The sequence below is a fragment of the Salmo salar genome, chromosome ssa28, assembly GCF_905237065.1.
Source record: "Salmo salar chromosome ssa28, Ssal_v3.1, whole genome shotgun sequence".
Lineage (NCBI taxonomy): Eukaryota > Metazoa > Chordata > Actinopteri > Salmoniformes > Salmonidae > Salmo > Salmo salar.
Window position 1 is genome coordinate 12,778,202 of NC_059469.1, and position 15,984 is coordinate 12,794,185.

General features: G+C 42.5%; 1 protein-coding gene across 1 annotated transcript; it reads left to right on the forward strand.

The window, feature by feature from the left end:
• Positions 1-5,001: 5,001 nt before the first annotated feature.
• On the forward strand, positions 5,002-15,978 carry gsg1l2b (gsg1-like 2b). Its single transcript, XM_014179557.2, has 5 exons — positions 5,002-5,576; positions 7,200-7,247; positions 10,571-10,723; positions 14,500-14,611; positions 14,868-15,978. The coding sequence occupies exons 1-5, from the start codon at positions 5,273-5,275 to the stop codon at positions 15,208-15,210; spliced, it is 960 nt and encodes a 319-aa protein (XP_014035032.1). The 5' UTR covers positions 5,002-5,272; the 3' UTR covers positions 15,211-15,978.
• Positions 15,979-15,984: the final 6 nt, after the last annotated feature.

The following is a 15,984-nucleotide window of genomic DNA, read 5'->3' on the forward strand; positions in this document are numbered from 1 at the left end:
ACAGTCATGACTAGGGCTGTTACGGAGACCGTATTAACGCCACACCGGAGGTCACGAGTCATGACAGCGGTCAAATTCCACGTGACCATTTAGTCACAGTAATCAGGCTTCTCCAAGCTCTGATAATGCTGATGGTAATTAGTAGCCTACCAAACTCCCTCTGATTACTCTGACAACAGTGCAAATGTAATCGAAAATATAAACACTTCATGAGAGCCCATGAGCTGATGTTGCACATCCTTTCTATAGGCTATGCATTTGCGTGACAAAACTGAGTGATCGCCTCTATTAAAAAGAGGAGGATCCCATCAACTTTCTATAGGTTAGGCCTACTGTCACACCCTTATCTGTTTCACCTGTCCTTGTGATTGTCTCCACCCCCCTCCGGGTGTCGCCCATCTTCTCCATTATCCCCTGTGTATTTATACTGGTGTTCTCTGCTTGTCTGTTGCCAGTTTGTCTTGTCTACTAGTGTTTTTCTCAGCTCCTGCTTTTCCCCAGTCTCTTTTTCTTGCCCTCCTGGTTTTGACGCTTGCCTGTCTGGACTCTGAGCCTGCCTGCCTGACCACTCTGCCTGCCCCTGACCCTGCCTGCCGTCCAGTACCTTTGCACCTACTCTGGATTACCGACCTCTGCCTGACCTGAACCGGAGCCTGCCTGCCGTCCTGTACCTTTGCCCCACCACTCTGGATTATCGACCCCTGCCTGCCTTGACCTGTCGTTTGCCTGCCCCTGTTGCTGTAATAAACATTGTTACTTCAACACAGTTTGCATTTGGGTCTTACCTGAAACGTTATACCTCCTATATTTATTTCTCAAATTTCCTAATATTAAGCACATTGCTTCTCTTTAGAAACTGGAGTATAGCCTACCTGGCTGGCATGAAAATGAACCACAGAAAAGTGTCCTCCATTCGCATTTAACTGCATAGATGACATGTATTTTTTCCGCTGCCCGTTTCAAAACAGGTGCATGATAATTGTCCATTCAAATAAATAAATAAAAAAAATCACACATATATTATTTAGTAAATGTAAAGACAGGATTAAATCAAGAATAGTGTGATGTGTAACGATATCAGACTATCACTTGTGAATGATATATTATCACTTGTGAATGATGCCCAGCTTAAGGCAAACAGCGCATGCTTTTTTTGGCGACTTTATCAAATCATAGTCGCACACCTCATGTAGCCTAGCCCAAAGGCCTATATGTTTTGAATCACAACTAAAGTGGCCATATAACATCTTAAAATGCAGCACATTAATCCGCTTTACAATGGGTGTAGAACCTAACTGGCATGCATAAGCAGCGAGTGAGTTTCAAGTTTGGGGAAGATCATTAGGGAATTATAATTATTATATTCAGCCAAGGGCACAACGGCCACTGGCCGCAAAAGGCATGGATTTATTTAGGGGGCATTATGGCCACACAAAGGGAATGAAGCCAGGCATTCAAGGCATTATCAAGTGCTTGTCAAATTGTGAATGAGACAATGATGAAGTGTGTACAGCCTGCTCAAAAAACAAAGCAGAGCTCATGCCTTTCATGCAACTTTCATCATTAGTGACATCATGCAGCCTTAAAATGTATTCAAAATCAAATCATATAGCCCAACATTTGATCACAACATAGTTACATAAATAACTCTAAATTAAGCATGTCGGAGTACCTGTCATAATCCACTCACACATACTTCTCCATCAGGCTTGGGGCTTGCTATCAACGTGAGATGCACCTTCCATTCCCACTCACACTCTCTGCCACGCCCTGACCAGGTAAAGAGGTCATTTGCCATAGTAAAATGGTCAGGGCGTGGCAGGGGGTTGTTTTGTGTGTTTATTATTTTTTTTCTATGTGAGAGTGTTCTAGTTTTCTATTTCTATGTGTTGTTTTTCCATGTTTGGCCGGGTATGGTTTCCAATCAGAGGCAGGTGTCTTTCGTTGTCTCTGATTGGAAGCCATACTTAGGCAGCCTGTTATCCTTTGGGGTTTGTGGGTAGTTGTTTTCCGTTTTAGTCATTGTACCTGACAGGACTGTTGTTGGTCATTTTTGTTGTTTTTTGGTTAAAGTGTCTTCATTAAAGATTAAGAATGAGCACTATCCACGCTGCCTCTTGGTCTCCATTCCACGACCCCTGTGACACTCTCTCTAAAAAAACTAATATATTCAAAGCTGATCAATCGCTTTCCATTTGAGGATCGATAATTATTTCGCATAAGTTGTCTTCAAAATACTTGATTGTGATTTTTTTTCCTGAAAGGGTCGTAAGGGAGATAAAAAACTGAACTTAAAAATAGTGTATTGTGGTTGATATGTACTTTTAAAACAGTATTACAATTTTTTTAAATCCAGAAAGATTGTGCTTTCGTGATCCGTATTAAGTTTTATAGAGTTTGAAACGGCAAAGCTGACAAATTGCACTCAGTGCTTTGAGCAGCGCTCTCCAAAGACAGACTTGGGAGAGCAGAGTGCCGATCACCCTACTAAAGCCAAGGGTAGCGGAGTAAAAGTTTGGATAAAACGCCACTCACCTTGATTCTTTCAGCGCTTGCCACAGTCTTCGCTGCTACCACTTCAGTCATGGTGATCTGCCACTGCTGTGGGAACTGTTCTGACATTCTCATATGCTTTGCTGATTCGAAGTTACTGTTGTCGACTTTCTCTTGTTTCCAAAAACATTTGAAAATTGTTTCGCACATTATTTTTGCTGGCAAATGAGATTGATTTCTATTCATTGTACTGCCTGTCAGCCATCAACAATCACCCATCATCTTCGCACGTGAAAACACAGACAGGCCAGGGGGGAAAAAAACGTTGTTGACGTGTGGTTAGATTGGCCCATTTTCCACAGTAACAGTGCAGTAATTGGTCAAAATTAGGAACCCGCATTCGATTGGACAATTTTATGCACTAAAAGTGAGGGGATTGATCAACATTGTGAGCTCTCGCATAATATGAACTGATTGGTTGATTTTGGTTGATTTTGCATTGTATTATGCGGTCGCAGAATCGCAGAATCCTGGAGGGACTGATTAACGGTCAATTACCGTGAGACCGGCAGCTATTTGCTTGACAATCACTGGCTGACAAAATTTCATGACCGCCACAGCCCTAGGACTCATGACCAAATTATTAGCACGATTGATAAAGATGAGCAAAAAAGACTATATCAAATAAATAATACAAATACTGAGCAACGAAAAAAATTGGTAACTTAAATTGTTTTATACTAATAAAATGGCTCAGAGAAAAATATTTTGTTTGAGAAGAAAAACATCTCAAAAAGATGGGGGTCAAAACTATTGTCACCCCCGTTTGTACCCTCCCCTTGCAAGGATAATGGCTTATGTGGAGCGATAGGTAACGATGCTTCGTGGGGGTCAGTTGTTGATGTGTGCAGAGGGTCCCTGGTTTAAGCCCAGGTTGGGGTGAGGAGAGGGATGGAAGCTATACTGTTACACTCAGTGCCGTTATCCTCGCAAGGGGAGGGTGCCGGAGTATTGAACACCGGGGTGCCAATCATTTTGAAAAGATGATTTGTTAAACAAAATCTCTTTCTCTGAGCAATTCGAGCAATTCGAATACATTTTTGGAGCATACAATATAGCTCAGTGTTTGTATTATTTATTTTATAACGTTTTTTTTGCTCATCTTTAGCAAGGGTGCCAATCATTTTGGTTGCGACTGGAGATCAAACTGGAGACAGAACCTGAAGACAGTCACGGGTTTCTTTATCTACATAGCCCAACCACAGGCTCAGGTTCACATATTTAATAGTTTCTACCTAGCCATATATACTGCAATGGACTGTTTTGACCCACATGCCCCGAGTTCATCTAACCACCTGTCCTCTGTACTTATTGAAGTATCAAATGGAATAGTAGTAGCTTTTTAAATCACATATCAAATTTGCAGACATTCCTCAATCCCTTACATTGGTTTCTGTCCAGCGCCTGAACAAGTTGGATGTGGGTATAGTATTTTTCCTTTCTCATTGATTATACCTGCTGTGCTGTAGGAGGTTAACTAACTAACTGACTCACCAGATTCAACCTGGCTGTGAGGCTGCTGGGGAAATAAGCATCAAAGATGTGTCAGATCCATAGACTGACTGACTGGAGCCTAATTATCTCAAAACCCCTGTAGAGATGAAGAGGAACTGGTAGGCTCCACATACACACCAGGCGGGAGGATTCTGTTATGTGTGGCAGTGAGAGTGTAGGCCACAGACCAGAGGTTACAAATGAGCGGAGAGAGAGTGAAGGAAAGATGGAGAGAGAAAGAGCGGTGGAGAGAGGCCAAATGGACACATTACTGTCATTATTTGAGGTAATGAATCTGGTTTTGATGTGACTGAGTGTGTAGGAGTGTGAGTGTGTGGAACCCCCCCCCGCCCTGGTTTCTGCAAAACATCAAGTGGGACACAAGGTTTGAGTTGACATATAAATACTCTCCTAGAGTTATGCCCATTGGTTGAAAGAAAGGAAAGTGATTATTGCACTAGTTAATCAGCAAGCATGGTGGAATTTCCTTAGAGTGCCATGCTCATTGGCTGAAGTTAATAGGTGAATGACATTCCTCACACTTGCTAATAGTAAAGGAGGAGGAAAGACGTGATGCTACGCTGACGAGGTAACATTATAGACACTACCATAGACACCTGCTACGCTGACGAGGTTACATTATAGACACTACCATAGACACCTGCTACGCTGACGAGGTAACATTATAATCATTACCAAATAAATGCCTGCTACGCTAATGAGCTAACATTATAAATGCTACCCTATAAATACCGGCTATGCTGTTGAGGTAACGTTACTACCTTATACATGCCTGCTATGTTGATGAGTGAGATAGGAAGCGATGTGAATTATGTGTTGGCTCACTAGATGAATAAAAAGTGAAGAGCCAGTTAGACCAGCCTTCCTAATCGAACTTTGTAAACTACATTACACTCATTGACTGTCCTCTCGTGTGTGTGGTTGACTAGACAGACTGACTCAACTAGGATACAGACAGACGGGTAGGAGGAGAGAGAGAGAGACACTAGAAAGGAGGGAGAGGAGGGGTAGCTACAATGTGAGAGTATCAGACTCTCAAAAGAGCATATCTGAGGATTGGCTCCGCATGCAGGAGTCTCGCGCAGCTGGAATTGCCCGCGGATATATTATCGGAAAGCCGGATAACCTGAGGATCTGAGGAGAAGTCGCCAAACATTGTGTTGAACGTTGGGGTTAAGTGCGTCTCCCATTCCCGTTTGCCATTATGGGAGGGATAGATCGGCAGCGGAGGGTATCCCTGGCTCTTACCTTGAACTTCCTCGCGCTGATTCTAGCCGTGTCTGCGTTGACTACCAGCTACTGGTGCGAGGGGACACGGAAAGTTGCAAAACCTTTCTGTACCGGACCGGTCACCACGAAACAGTCGTTCTGTATCAGGTTCAACAGCTCGAACATTAACGACAGCAGACTGGTCCAGTACATCTGGGAGTCCGGCGAGGACAAGTACATTATGAGGAAGTTCCACACCGGGATCTGGTTTTCGTGCGAGGAGAACGTCAATATGACAGGTAAGAGAGAGAAAGATGGTGCTTTCACGACAACTGTAAACTCTGGGAAAAAACAAGGTCAAATCATAACGTCAGTGATCTTCACTTCCGGACGGAGTTTCCAACTTGGAATTCCGAGTTGGATGACCGGTCAAAATGTTGTTTTTATTTCGGGTGTATCTTGTTTTTTCCCCCGCAAGTTTCCAGTTGTCTTGAACCAGGTAAGAGAAGATAACTTTTTCGCACGCCGCGCTGTGACCCACCTGCACGCATGTATAGACATGAAGGAAATAGCCTCGTTTTTAAATGGAAGGTTATAATTGGGTTCTCAGAATCATGGACGATGCAAATGTGTAGGCTATGCCTATGTATTTTTTATTGTCTTTTGGGAGAAATGAAATGTCCATAGTTGTTATGTGAGCTGTATTAGGTAATATGTTTTTCATTTTACTGTTTACTTTAAAGTTGAAATCTGAAATTCAAACAATAATAACGTTTTGTTAATTAAATAGCTGAGGGATGGGGTAGGGGAAATTTAACCACTCTCAAATTCATAGACAGGGCTATTATGGAAGCAAGGGCTTCATGATATTCATGATATCAACAACATGTTTCGAGGATGTTTGTTTACATTTAAATTACAAACGTTGGGGTAAATGAAATCTGTTTATAATGTGGGTTCTGATGGGATACGACAGTTAAACTAAACTCATGAGGCATGTTTAAATTATATTTTTTTCAAGAATCAATAGGTAGGCCTATATATCATTCATGAAAAAATAAAATAAAAAATGAAACAATCCCAGCTTGGTTAACTGTGACAAAGTTGCGTGCATTGCATGTGAAGGGTATTTGGAGCTATTGATAGAATTACAGTGTCCTTCTCTGAAATTACCCGTTCCTTCAAAAATATTGGATAGCCTAAGTGCAAGATTACATTCAACGAGAGCAAGAATGTCAAGCGTGAGAAATTACATCGACAGTTGTAACAATAGACCGAACAATATATTTTAGAACTGATAGCTGTTGCTGACCGGTCATCGGATTAAAAAATATATATATATATATATATATATATTTAACTTTTATTTAACTAGGAAAGTCAGTTAAGAACAAAATCTTATTTACAATGACGACCTACACCGGCCACACCCGGACGACGCTGGGCCAATTGTGCGCCGCCCTATGGGACTCCCAGTCACGGCCGGTTGTGTTGCCTCGAATCGAAGGCATGGTGTCTGTAGTGATGCCTCTAGCGCCATTTGGGATTTATGGCAGAAATACCCATTATGGCAGAAATACTGATAAATTCTGAACAGAATGGATGAAATAGCCTACTGATTTTTACCGTCTCGTAATTGTGCCATAAAATAGTCTGCGCGACAGTGTGAGAATAGGATGGAAATTCAATATGTTTGGTCTAAATCTTGTGTCACTGGGGTGGCCAACACTCGTCTCGAAGAGCTGCTGGGTATGCTACGAATGCAGGCTTTTCACACCTGAAAAACGTCCTGCAGAGTAGTAGAATCAGGTGTGTTTCAACAGGGATGGTGCAAAAGACTACACGGCTTTAGCCACCTTAGAAATATGATGACTGAGTGTTTGACTGTATTGTGTTTGATTTTGTGGGATATTCTATTTCAGGTGAAATCTGCAGAAGTTTCATTTATGTCACACCCTCACATGAAAGAGGTAGGTTTTGTGTAGTAACATGTTATTACATTGTAATTGATGTGTTATTAACACAATTTGCTATGCATCTGTGAATGGCTAAATTTGTTTTATTTTTATCAAGATTCCAGTCATCTCTTATATCAGGAATTGCAAGTGCAGCTCAAAAGGTGAAAATTGAACCCAGTCCCTTAATAATCCTGGAGTAGGTTCACATGCAGGGCTCAACTGAGATTTAAGTTATCCTTAAGGATTATTTGGATGTGTCAATTGAAAAGTGCAAATCTAACAGCATTTAAGAAGAGTAGAAACACTGCGTTGTCCTGGGGAGCTACTGTGATTGCAGGCTTTTGTTCCTGCCCAGCATTAACACACCTGATTCTGCTGATCTAGGTCCTGAGAAGCAGTTGATCAGTATCATCTGGTGTGTTATCCATGCTGTAGTCACTCATTCAAATCCAGCAGAGTTTGGACTTCTATAGGGCTTCAAAGAGGATAGATAGAAAGAGAGAGGATGAATAGATAGCGTCTCACACTGCCAATCAGACATCCATCATTCACACACAAACATACAACCTGTCCGTGCCTAATTCAGTACCACACGAAAGACTGTTGAATAGCTTCCTAACAGGACAAGACCAGACACACGCACTGGCTGGAATTAAATCTTCCTGTGACACTGACAGAATGAGAATGACAGACACCCGAAACTGATTGTGGTTTGGTTGTACCTTCACCTGTTCTATTTACCTATTTACCTGAGAGATGTGATTAAACATGTCCAATTGTGAACTCAATTGAGTCCTATGTCACTGCCTCTGCCTCTCTGCCCAAAATGGGCATTATTATGACTTACTTCCATAGGGCCCTTGTTGGTTTTATGATTTGATTTCATCCAATAAGTCCATACCTTTCTGTGTGCTTTTGTGATGGGGGATATGTTGGTTAGGACATTGAAGTTATTGAAATAGCTAAAGGGATACTCTCAGCTAGACAAAAAAAAAAAACGAAATGTGAAAGAGACACATACGTTAGATTCATTTGCATAAATCACAGGCTACCTTCATCTTTTTAATATGCATCTTGATCCTGCCGTGAAATTTTAAATGAACACCTTTGATTAATCATTGAAATCCCATGACGACCCCAGGAAGAGTAGCTGCTGCTTTTGCGGCGGCTGATGGGGATCCTAATAAATACCAATACCATTGAAGAATTTGGTCGGAACAAGTAAAAAGGATTGCTCTATCACTAAGAGAGAAGAATAAATTAAATTATTAACCGAGTTCTAGGCCTACTTTTAACTTAAAAATTGTAACTGTGGTTGGCAGCACTTAACATTCTACAGGTCTTATAGCAAAGTAGCTAACAGTGTTATAATCTATGTAATTACACTGTAATTGGTTAGTAATAACATGGATTTATTATTTATTATAAGTTGCCCCTTATTACTATATGACTACACAGTAATATAACTGTAGTAACAGCATAGTAACAGCATAGTAGTTACATAGGTATTGCTCAAATCAATCAAATCCAATTTTATTTGTCACATGCTTCGTAAACAACAGGTGTAGACTAACAGTGAAATGCTTACTTACGGGACCTTTTCACTTACGGATCTTTTTCCAACAATGCAGATTTAAATGGTAAAACATTTTGATGACCTATTTAGCAGTCTTGTATAGCAGTCTCATGGCTTGGGGGTAGCTGTTCAGGGTCCTGTTTGTTCCATACTTGGTGCACTGTTACCGCTTGCCGTGAAGTAGCAGAGAGAACAGTCTATGGCTTTTGTGGCTGGAATCTTTGACAATTTTTTGGGCCTTCCTCTGACACTGCCTGGTAAGGAGGTCCTGGATGGCAGGGAGCTCGGCCCAAGTGATGTACTGGGCCGTACTCAACACCCTCTGTAGCGCCTTGCAGCCGGGTGCCTTGCAGTGGCCGTACCACGTGGGCCCATTCCAAAACTTTTCAGCCTTCTGGGGTGGAAGAGGCGCTGTCGTGCCCTCTTCACAACTGTGTGGGTGTGTGTGGACCATGTTAATTCCTTAGTGATGTGGACAACCAGTAACTTGAAGCTCTAGATCCGCTCCACTACAGCCCCATCGATGTGGATGGGGGTGTGGTCGACCCTTTGTTTCCTGTAGTCCACGATCAGCTCCTTTGTCTTGCTGACGTTGAGGGAGAGGTTGTTGTCCTGGCACCACACTGCCAGGGCTATGACCTCCTCCCTATAGGTTGCCTCATTGCCATCTGTGATCAGTCCTACCCCCGTCGTGTCGTCAACTAAATAATGGTGTTGGAGTTATGCATGGCCATGCAGTCGTGGGTGAACAGGGAGTACAGGAGGGGACTTAACACACACCCCTGAGCGGCACCCGTGTTGGTGGTCAGCGTGGCGTATGTGTTGTTGCCATACTACCGCCTAGGCAGCCCGTCAGGAAGTCCAGGATCCAGTTGCAGAGGGAGGTGTTCAGTCCCACGGTCTTGAGCTTGGAGGGGACTATGGTGTTGAATGCTGAGCTGTAGTCAATGAACAGAATTCTTACATAGGTATTCCTTTAGTCCAGGTGGGTGATGGCAGTGTAGAGTGCAATAGCGATTGTGTCATCTGTGCATTTGTTGGGGCAGTATGCGAATTGGAGTAAATCGAGGGTGTCTGGGATGATGGTGTTGATTGGTGTTCTTGGGCAGAGTGGTCTGCTTGAAACAAGTTGGTATTACAGACCAGGTCAGGGATAGGTTGAAATTGTCAGTGAATGCTCTGAGTATGCGTCCTGGTATTCTGTCTGGCCCGGCGGCCTTACGAATGTTAACCTGTTTAAAGATCTTACTCACATCGGCTATAAAGAGCCAGATCACACAGTCGTCCGGAACAGCTGGGGCTCTCATGCATGGTTCAGTGTTGCTTGCCTCGAAGCAAGCATAGAAGGCATTTAGCTCATCTGGTAGGCTTGTGTCACTGGGCATAGTAATACCAATGTAACTACCGTTTAACTATTTTGTTACTACTGTGTAGTTACATAGTAATAGGGGCAACTTAATGTAAAGTTTTACCCTCCGTGGTCATTTCAAGGACCATTCACCCACCATCCATAGCCCATATCAAGGACCATTCACCCACCATCCATAGCCCAGGCAGCGAGTGTAGGTCAAGTGGTGTGTGTGTGTGGTGTGGTGTGCGGCGTGTGTGTCTGTCTTAGAGACAGATGCATCTTCTCTGTGACAGTGAAGGTTAATGATATGGGTGATGGGGTCACCTAACCTCCCCCACCCTCTTGCAATCCCCTCTCTCTCTCTATCTCTCTCTCGCTCTCTCTCTCTCTCTCTCTCTCTGTGTGTAGGAGTGCTGTGGCTGTGTATCGTTTCAGAATGTCTGTATATTCTCCTCCTGGCCACCGGAGGCATCCTCATGTCCATAGAGGCGTGTCACTTAGGAAACGTCATCGACGGCCTCAAACTCAACGCCTTTGCTGCCATATTCACTGTCCTGTCAGGTAACAACATACTTTACATGTTTTTTTTGTTTGCACGTATGCGTGTGCTTCTTGCTATTGAGTCAGTCCCTTTTCTCCTTTCCTCACTGTTTTCGGTTAGGGTTAGAACAATGGTTAGTTTGTGTCTCAACCTTTTGTTCCTGACTGGGACAATAGAAACCCTGCAGATCAACACGGTCTTCACACTGGCAGCTTTAGGCAGCTAAAACAGCTCACTGCTATCTATGGGGCTGCAGACTGGGCTACTCTTCCTATGTGGCTGTTTCCACCCAAGGAGCATTTGTCTTTTTCAGACGGCTGGTCTAGTTTTGTCTGGATTAGTATTGATCTGGTCCTAGTGGATGGATGTTGGTTATTAGAGGAGCACTTGCCTTCTGCAGACACAAGGCTTCAGTGTTCTGTTGGATAAGTGATGGTCTAGAGTAGACTCTGGAACCACGGAGCTGGTTTGCCTGCTCCTGGTCTATGCTCAAACACTCGTCAATCCAGGAGTAGGCTTAATCTGGATCCGGGAAACCAGACGATAATGTCTGAGTGGATGTTAGCTATCCTATCTGTCATCCAAACCTCAGTCTTGCATCCAAGTCATTTGCGATCGTTTGGTTTGCAGAAAAGGACCAAGAGGGAATAATGAAATGGCAAGAAACTCTTTATTTTATGTCCCCCTTTAATGGAATGGATGACCAAGCCACCTCAAATCAACCACTGATTTAACAGACATTTAAAAACCCAATTAAATTGTTTGCCAAAAAAAAAACAGTCTCATCTCAGGGGAGTTATCCTGTCCTGCTTACAAACAACAAATGTAATCAATAAAAGGGTTTACTGTTGTTCCTGTTTTTAATGTGTTAATATAGTTTATAGAGAGGCTTACACAGTTTACCTAGCTCAGCATCTTGTTGTAATGATTTCCAGAAGAATGCTAGAGGCCAGACAAACCATTATTCAACTTTTTTATAATGGGGGTGTATGGAGAAGGAAAGGGGGATACCTAGTCAGTTGTACAATTGAATGCATCTTCCGCATTTAGCCCAACCCCTCTGAATCAGAGAGGTGCGGGGGGCTGCTTTAATCAACATCATCGGCGCCCGGGGAACAGTGGGTTAACCGTCTGCCTCAACAGATTTTTACCTTGTTAGCTCAAAGATTCGATCCGGCAACCTTTCGGTTATTGACCTATTGCTCCTTCAGGCCAGGCTAGACTGGGAGAGAGGGAGTAAGGAGGGAAAGAGCGGGGGTGGCGTGGGGTGAAAGGAGATAGAGAGAGGGGGGTGTGGAGGGGAGAGAGAGAAAGAGAGAGGTTTTTGTCTTTGCACAAACAGCACATATGGGTGATTTAACTTTATACTTTACCATTATCAAGAAGAGAACAATTACTCCAAAATTTCAGCTTGGTTCACCCACCACTCTGGGAAATAAGCCTGGCTTAGTTTTAGGGAGGGAACATAAAGTTGTGTACTAGTAGAGGTGCTGCCTGAAGGAAGTTCTGAGTGTGATGGACGGAAGACGCAGTACGTTTACATGCACACTAATAATTAGATATTAAACGGATTATGGCAGTAGGCCTAGTATGCAATAGTCATGTAAACACTTCCCAGCTAGCACATTTGGTTCCTTGGAAGTTTTGAGAACATATGTTTTTGATTTCACATTGGTTGTGGGAACAAAGGCATAAGTTTCCTGACCGGTAAAACGGAACGTTTATTTAAACGTTCTGAGAACAAAAGTGCAAATTTCAATATGACTTTTAAAAACAATGCTATCTTATTTTGGATAAACTTTTTTTAATCATGCTAACACATTTACTTTTTACAGTGACACAGCGTCAGTGAGATTCAAACCTATGATCTTCTGTTCTCTATCCATGGAATGAATACACCAGAGACAGTGACAGAGAGAGAGTGACCCCAGGACGCACATTCCCTGGAGACCCATGGAGGGAGACAGTGGGTAATCCCAGGGAGAAGGATCACTCCAGCCCTGTGCCGCAGATATTAAAAGTTGTAGGCTATATTCTCCATGCCATTGGGGTCGACTGAGTGGGTGGATATCTGGAAAGAATCTTGATCTCTTGATTGGGTGACTGAGCTGTGCTTGGGAGAAAGAGATAAAGATTGGCAGAGAGGTGGTTGCCAGCTCATTTCCCGGCAGATTTTTCCCATTGGACCCAGGATTCGAACTGGCAACCCTTTGGTTGCTGGCTCGCCTCTCTAACCGTTAGGCTACCTGCCACCGTTTACTGGCAAGGATTTGCAGAGAGGGAAAGAGACTGGAGGTTTTGGCGGAGAGAGGGAAAGAGAGCAGAATTACAATTGTATGCAGCATGACTCCAAATTAGCCAACAGGCCAGTTAAGTGGTCATTCTGCCAATCCCATACACTGGCACAACTCTTCTCTGCTTAACCAAGTGCTCTAATCCAGTGGTTTCTAACTCTCATCTAGGAGAGCTGCTACAGGGGCAGTTAGGGTTTTGTTCCAGCCAAGCACTAACACACATGATTCAACTATCAACTCATCATCAAAGACTTTAGGATTAGGATTAGTGTCGCTGAATCTGGTGTGTTTGTGCTGGGATGGAAGAAATGTCTGCACACTGTAGCGCTCAAGGACTACGGTCGGTTCCATTATAGCTCAACATTGTCTCCCAGTGGTGAAGAATGGAACTTCACACACTTCTCTGTAATGCTCTGTTCTACAGCGCTAGACTAGTTTACAGTTTTCCCAATGGTGTTCACGATATTTTGGGATCTGCGCTGAAATGTATCTATAGCAAAACAGCAATGATCAAATGCTTAAATACATTTACATAACTTCTGATAATGTTCTTGCCTTTTTACCTTGCTCGCACATCTTAGACCATCTTTTGCTAATCTTTAAATACAAATGTCAGCAGTAAATACAGTGTTCGCCGAATATTTTCACATTGTTTTCATCAGAAGAGAAATGTGTGCAATTGTTTTCACTATTTCCGGCAATCAGTAAATACTACTACACACAATTCTAAATCATCCCATCAGTTTCATTCATTTAAATATTGCAGACATGCAGATATTCAGAGAATAGGAGTAACTTTGGGTTACTCCTAAATCGTCATCTCCAATGTTGTGACCTTCCATTTTAGAGCTTTGCTTTGGTGTGGATTGAGGCCTATACTGTACATTCATATCAGTTGTGTTCCTCCATTTGTATTCACCTTTCCTTATTTCTATTGTGGATTGTGTTTCTGTGCGCCAATGAAAAGTCTACAAAACTGTGAGGAAACCAGCCTATGTATTGAATACATGAATTTGGATTGTGGTGATACAGATGAACGAATCCTGCACAGTGTGCTTTTTATTTATTTTTATCTGGAATAATATTTGATTTGATGTGTATGAAATTGTTTGGTGAAATATGGATAAAAGGAGAGTAATTGCCCATAATTCTGCACCATTGGATAGATGTAGTTTCAATTTTGATCATCATGATTTAGTGACAGCAAAGAATATGTATTGATCTACTGGAACTTTCTGTTTTGTCTGCTTGGACTCGAGAGAGAAGTATGGTTGCGTTAATCTTTTTGCAGACAGTCGTGTTCTTTTTATCAATATATTAGCAATTTTTACATTATAATCTAGTTTAGATGAATGTATTTATGTTTTGAGAAGGCAACTCCATTTTGAAAACGCATTTACAGAGTTCTGTGTCTTGTGGACTCTGTTTAGCAAATCGACAACGTTGTTCCAAGAAATGCATGTACGTGACTGAGATGGGTTTTTTTTTACTTGACTTTCCAGGTCTACTCGGCATGGTGGCCCACATGATGTTCACTACAGCCTTCCAGCTGACAGTCAGTGTGGGGCCAGAGGACTGGAAGCCTCAGACATGGGACTACAGCTGGTCATACATGTAAGCACACACACACACACACACACACACACACACACACACACACACACACACACACACACACACACACAGAGAAAGGTTTTTAAATCGCTTGAAAAAAATTCATTTTGAGTTTTTTTTATTTAATCTCCCTCTCTACCAGTCCACTTCTATGCACCTGCCAATAAAGATTGGACTTTGACGTGTAAATGTTTCTGTTCATCTCCTTATTATTATTATTCATTCTCTCTATCTATCTATCTATCTATCTATCTAGCCTGGCGTGGAGCTCGTTCACAGCCTGCATGGCCTCCTCAGTAACCATCATCAACCGCTACACCAAGACCATCCTGGAGTTCAAACACAAGCGCAGGAACATCGAGAAGAACCTGAAGATCAAGCAGAAGCTTCTGGAGCTGGAGTCTGGACCAGGGGTTGGGGTGGGACAAGTTGGACATGTGGAACAGGTGTGGGACATGTACATCAGCTCAGTACCCAGCTCAGGCTGCACAGCAGAGGAATTGCTGGACTTGTCCAGTAATGGAAGGAAGCTGTCCAATGCTTCAGTGTTTCTGGACCTGAATGACCTGCCGGATCCGCAAAGAGAGGAGTACTGCTGAGGAGGGAACTAGGGGACTGATCAAGGCACGCACAAGTACGCATATACACACAAACAAAAACACATAGAAACAAATGATTTTCGTCATGCATTGCCACCCAATTTACAAACCAAATAGCATTAGCAACTGTGACTTCATGTTAGAGGAAATCCAACTCCAAGTTTCCCTGACGTTCCAAGCTGAGGTAGAGATGGGTTGAGGATGAGAGAAATGAATAGCAGAGGATGCAGTAATACATGGTAGAAATGGAAAGGCAGAGAGGAGAAATGGATAGAGGAGAGATGGATAAAGGATGATTTCAGGAAAAAAAGTGTGTGTGTGTGTGTGTGTGTGTGTGTGTGTATACACACACCGTGCCTTCAGAAAGTATTCATACCCCTTGACTTTTTGTGTTACAGCCGGAATAAATATTTTTCAACCATCTACATACAATACCCAATTATGACAAAGTGAAAACATGCATTAAGAAATGTTTACAAATGTATTGAAAATGAAATACAGAAATATCTCATTTACATAAGTATTTATACCCCTGAGTCAATATTTTGTAGGATCACCTTTGGCAGCGATTACAGCTGTGAGTCTTTTTGGGTAGGACTCTAAGAGCTTTCAATACCTGGATTGGGAAAAATGTTCCAATTATTATTTTTTAAATTCTTCAAGCTCTGTCAAATTGGTTGTTGAGCATTGCTATACAACCATTTTCATGTCTTGACATAGAGTTTCAAGTAGATTTAAGTCAAAACTGTAACTCGGCCACTCAGGAACATTCAC

What these genes read in the sequence shown, in the direction of transcription:
- gsg1l2b (XM_014179557.2), top strand. Translation starts at nt 5,273, where the DNA reads ATGGGAGGGATAGATCGGCAGCGGAGGGTATCCCTGGCTCTTACCTTG. An exon ending in CACACCCTCACATGAAAGAG is followed by an intron (nt 7,248 to 10,570) that starts GTAGGTTTTGTG and finishes CTCTGTGTGTAG; the next exon opens with GAGTGCTGTGGCTGTGTATC. An exon ending in CATATTCACTGTCCTGTCAG is followed by an intron (nt 10,724 to 14,499) that starts GTAACAACATAC and finishes TTGACTTTCCAG; the next exon opens with GTCTACTCGGCATGGTGGCC.